Genomic DNA, 5,602 nt, shown 5'->3' with positions numbered 1-5,602 from the left:
TACCACACAAGTAGGAAACTTATGTCCGCTCGAAACGAGCGCAAAGGCAAGGTAGAAAAGTACAAGTTGACTCATCCGTGTTTCATCATCATCATCATCATCATCATCATCATCATCATCATCATCATCATCATCATCATCATCATCAATAACAACAACAACAACAACAACAACAACATAAAATTTATAAAGATAAAGGTTATTTTTTAAAACGAAAACGGCTTAAAGAATAAACGTGCTTTTCTTCTTCCTATTCTTTTTAACCTTTATTTTTTCAATTCCTGTACCATTTATACAATATTTCTTTTGCCTCACAGAATTTCAGAAAAACGTAACATTGTTATTCTAGAATTCTTAGAGCCAGTGTTCTGCTTGTCGTCCTTTGAATTTGAAACATTTTTTACCCGCTGTTCGTGGTGGCCAGACTTAAGGAATCGTTTGGAAAAAAAAAAAAGCTTAAAACCACACACTAGGTTAATTTTTTATTTTTTTACATCACAAAGTGTCTTCTAGATATGATAAGGGTTGGGTGGGATGCCAAGTAGACAGCATACATGTGGAGTTTACATATCCTGTCACTGAACAAAACGTCATTGAGGAAATCCTTTTCGAGACGACCAAGGAATCATGAACACTTTGCCATCCTCTGATCCATGTCAACCTCACGAACACGAACATGATACTGTCACAGACGAAGATCCACCTTGAGAAAGCGGATTGTTGAGGTGTTGGAAAGTCTTGGCCGCAGATATCGTTAGCGCACAGAAGTCTCATGGGACTCGACTACTGAATTCTGTATTCTGGTGATATTTAAAGGGGTGTGAATGGTGCGTTTTCGCCAACAGATGTCATTATGCCAATGGAATTTCAATTCTGATTCTCTATAGATTCAAACGGACGGAACATCGCTATCCAAGACTTAAGCTTTCTTTCTGTAACTTGTGTGAAACTTACGAAATTCGGTGATTATGAATTGGAGGCGAGGTAATGCTAAATACATGTACAAAAAAGCTCTCTGCTCTTTACTAAACTTATCTATGATCTCAGCAGGCAAAGGACACTTGATAAAAACAATATCTGCAAACACCTGTTCAAATGTTAGATTGCTGCAACCTGCAATATGGCGCGACTTTTAGTGGCAGGCCTAATGCGAACTGGTGCGTCATGCTACACAAATGGGGACGAGGCAACAAATGGGTTGTTTTCTTTTGCGCTATACATATCAAAATTTTGTAAGTAGAACTATCTTAAATTAATATCAGACAAACTTCTTTTGACTGCCAAATATTTTGTTCAAATGTGAAACACAAAGCGCCAGTGTTAAGAACAATATTTACAAAAAAAGCTTTACAGTTGTGTGGGTTTTTAAAAAAATCACCAAGTACTTTAAGTAGATCTATACTCCATTCTCCTTACACTTACACGTCTGAAAAATTTTTTCTATCCACTCTGCTAATGACAGTGTGGTCGTCTTGGACACTCGCTTTATTTCATACATCAGTTCTATAAGATCCCCTGTACGGTTGCGGTGCACCAAAGAAAAATCAAGTGGATCCAAGTCTGGCGAATGGGCCGCCCAGTTGTTCCCTGATCTCGTTGACGACCATGGAAAACGTCTTGCACCGCGTGATGAGGGTTGCTCTTGTCGTGGGTGGTGGTACTCATCCCTGTCTCTTGGGCAAGCATCCTGGCTCTCTTTCAGGTTCCACGTGGCCTTCCCCTTGATCTTTTACCCTCTGTCGATTCCAGTCCAACACCTTTGTGATGCATCTGGGCGGCTTCTTGGAATATCAAATGTACAATTCATTACCACTGCCTTTTACCTACTTCATAACCGACTGGCGACATTAAAATTGTATAGGTTTAACGTCCTTTGTAGCACTCTGAGGTTATTAAAGAGGCGGCACATACAAATTTAACGTCCATCTCCGATTGGACTGAGTCAAATGGTAGCCTAACCAGTATTAGATTACAGACGCCACTCCTCTCCTGGGCTGTCTTTGGCGACCCTGTCCGTTCATCTGACCCTGAGTGATTTTCTCAGACACTTATTAATCAAAATTTTAATCTTCTTTATGTAAGTATGAAATGTATTCCGTGTGTCACATCCATGTAACAAGACTGACTTCATATCTGAGTTGAGAATCCGCAGCTGTGTTTGGAGAAAGGCATGTCCCGTTTCAGCATAGAAAATGTGAAATGCCTAGAGAAAAGGGTGGGGGAAACCGTCTCTATATTTTCTTAAAGTGAGAGACATAATTTAAAACGTTGACTCAGCTAAGAGCAAAAGACAAAACAGTTAATATTGGCACTCACACCAACGCACGCACACACACACACACACACACACACACACACACACACACACACACACACACACACACACATATATATATATATATATACATACACACATACACACACATTCGCGCACACACACACACATACTCACACATTCGCACACACATACACATACACACACGCGCGCGCGCACGCACATGCACATGCACATGCACATGTACATGCACAGACAGACATTGATATAGACACTGAGGTACATGCACATAACGGTAACGATGAGCTATCCATGTAAGAGAAGAGCTCTAAGTCGTTGCTTAAGTTCATAACACATGCGCAGTTGATCTAGACGCACAATGTTGTCATCAGTCACTGCTGCTAGAAGGTGAGCGGGTAAACGGTTTCTGAGCCTTTCTTCGACAATCAGCACAACCTGGGCCGGGTTACTGAGGCTCTGAGAGTACACAGCTGACCTGAAGGTGAACTCAGCCCACTGGTCATCTCGGAGGAACGCCGCAGTGACCACAAGAACGATCCTCCAGCTACTTTGCATGGCGTCCATGATAGCCGAAGCTACATACTGGCCTGGCAGACTATCGCGGTCCCTGACATAAGTAGTCAGGTTAAGATCACGTTCCAAAAATGGCAGTAGGTGATGGAAAGGAAAACGATAGTCTCTTTCAGCATAACCAATGGAAACCGCGATTGGGTAGTCCACCCTAGTCTTCATTCTAAACGTCGGGTTAAAAATCCGGAATATGGCAGCCCGGAAGTAGTTACTGTGACGAGAAATGAACACCACGGCCAGGAAGCATGTGACCATCAGTGCCAGAAGCACTAGTGAGAACCACAGATAGAACTTTCCGTAACATATCCGCCATAGAGCTTGCGTGTCTCGGTATGCAAATGTGTAACTGACTTGACCTTGTGCCGTGACACATGAGTAGTTGCCGTTATTGTCCAGTGAAACCGCCGTTTGTGATAGCCACAAGAGAAATGGGACGGCTTCGCAGCCGCAGGACAAGATGTTTTCGTTGAGGACCAGGTGGAAGTCTGCTACTAAGCGCGCATGCGCATCCAGTTGCTGTCGCTGCTTGCGACTCAGCTGAACAACAGCATTCTTGCTGAGGTCCAAAAGTCTCAGCTGTGGGGTGAGAGAGATGTCAAAAGGAATCGTCTGAAAATGATTATCTCTTAGATAGACTGATTCAAGTCTGTGATTGTCTCGGAAAGTTCCTGTGCTTAGCTCAGACAAAGAGTTTGAGGATAGATCCAAACTTTTCAAACAGGTTGTTACACGAAAAAGTCGGTTGCTTTCCCTGGACATGAAAAGCGCGTTGATATTGGTGTGAGAAAATATCAAAGTTTCAATTCCAGTAAAATGTTCAAAAGCTCTAAGTGTTACATTAGAAAGATCATTATACGAAAAATCTAGATTTTTAATGTGCTCAACCCCAAACACTTCACCCGTGAAATCTTTAAGTCCTTTATGCCCGTACCTCAACACGAAGGTCTCCAGGCTGTGAGCATTCATAAGCCTTCTTTTACGGGACATGGAAAGAGATCCGTAATCAAAGTGAAAAATGACTGTTTTTAGATTTCTGGAAACGTATAACTTCAAGATGCCATCTGTCTGGTGTTCGTCGTTTAGGAATGGCAACTCCCTACTTTGACAAGACCGCTCGTGGGATTGTTTGTTCTGTCTACGCTTCAAACTCTTTGCTCTGTGAATCTGTGAAGGTATTTTGCTCTCAAGGGGTGTTAACATGACGCGTTTCTTGCGGTCGAGGCTGGTCATCATGTTTTCGTAAAGCTTTGAAATAAAAATAATTGTTTCCAGATTTGGTGAAGACAACAAACGATACAAAGCCGGTATAGTTCCTTGAAGATTATTTCCTGTCATGTCCACATACTTAAGACATTTGGAAAGACGACCACAAAAAGCTGACACTTCTGTTACAAAAATGTGGTTTTCTAGTAGTAAAACTCTTTCCGCGCATATCTGCTTTAGATAGACCATAGAACGACCATCAAGTATACCGTCTCTGTCAATGATGGCTCGACCTTCCTCTTTTCTTGTGACGCCTACACCACGGAAAGAAATTTCATACATATTACAACCCTTGAAAGGCTTCAATATCTTCAAGGCATTTTACAAACCAACAGGAACGTTGTCCATATGAAACAAACGTAAACTGTTTCTTAACGGATTGAGTGAGTCAAGCTCAAATGCAGATAAATATGGTAACTCGTGTATAGATAGTTCTACTAAAGTGAGGCAGGTAAGTCCGTCGAAACTGGAGTTTCGTATTACTCTAACTGACCCTGATATTTCCAAACGAGACAGATCCTTCAGCTGGCAAAATTCGGGGCCGAAATGTAGAATCTCACCTAATGTTGGGATGGAGAGGGCGTGCAGACCACTCACGTTGAAAATAAAATCTTCAGGATATGACGACGACAAGTGTTCGCTGCGTTGGTGCGCCAGTCTAAGCGTTTTCAGCTGTGTCAACGGAGAGAATAGTCCAGGCGGGTAGGACTCGCTGGAGAGCTTCAGTTGGTTGTACTCTAAGTTCAGATACTCTAGATGAACCAGATTCTCAAAGGTGGACTGCTCAATTCTTTCAATCCGATTGTTACGAACACTCAACCAACGGAGTTGAAGGAGATGAGCAAAAGATGTGTTGCGAAGAACAAGTAAGGAATTTCCTTCCAGTGACAGCTTTTGCAAGTCACAAGGAAACCAGTCGGCTGTAAGAACCTGGATGTTTCTCCGACTGCAGTTCGCTTCGATACCTGTTTGACCAGTGCTCTGTGAACACGGCGATTTGACTCTTTGGATGAAATCTTGGCTTACACTGTGATTCACAGATATACAGCGTGCCCAAGACACAGTCGATGACTTAGACGAACTGGTCACGATAGCCATAGTAAAAGAAATCCACATAACCGTCAAGGTCGAAGCGCCAATGTGCAGCACAGAGAGCAGAGACGGAATCGCGAAGCGCCTGAACATTATTGCTGATTGTCATAATATTATCACTACGCGAAATAAAACATTTCACAGTGGTTGTACAGACAAAATTTGCTCTAATATAAGATCTGTTACGCAATGGCAATAACTCTGTTCCTAAAATCATTGACGTGTTTCCCATGTCAGTAGTGTTTCGAAATCGTGCCGGTGTAAGGTAGAATATTTACCCTCTAGAATTTGTTCTCCAGGGTTTTCCACATTGTTAGGCGCCGCATGTTCGATCAACAATAATTACGTAGAATTTATGATGAATCAATAAATGAATAAATA

The 5,602-nt window shown here is 42.2% G+C and overlaps 2 protein-coding genes across 2 annotated transcripts; both read right to left on the bottom strand.

Annotated features, from left to right (window-relative positions):
* Window positions 1–2,536: 2,536 nt before the first annotated feature.
* Window positions 2,537–4,448, bottom strand: LOC101860332 (toll-like receptor 4). Its single transcript, XM_013082819.2, has one exon. It carries the CDS (start codon window positions 4,409–4,411, stop codon window positions 2,582–2,584), a length of 1,830 nt encoding a protein of 609 aa, XP_012938273.1. The 5' UTR covers window positions 4,412–4,448; the 3' UTR covers window positions 2,537–2,581.
* LOC106011823 (toll-like receptor 2) lies at window positions 4,434–5,506 on the bottom strand. The gene has a single exon (XM_013082820.2). It carries the CDS (start codon window positions 5,312–5,314, stop codon window positions 4,451–4,453), a length of 864 nt encoding a protein of 287 aa, XP_012938274.1. The 5' UTR covers window positions 5,315–5,506; the 3' UTR covers window positions 4,434–4,450.
* Window positions 5,507–5,602: the final 96 nt, after the last annotated feature.

The sequence above is a fragment of the Aplysia californica genome, unplaced genomic scaffold (assembly GCF_000002075.1).
Source record: "Aplysia californica isolate F4 #8 unplaced genomic scaffold, AplCal3.0 scaffold00195, whole genome shotgun sequence".
Lineage (NCBI taxonomy): Eukaryota > Metazoa > Mollusca > Gastropoda > Aplysiida > Aplysiidae > Aplysia > Aplysia californica.
This window is presented reverse-complemented; position numbering and strand designations above follow the sequence as displayed.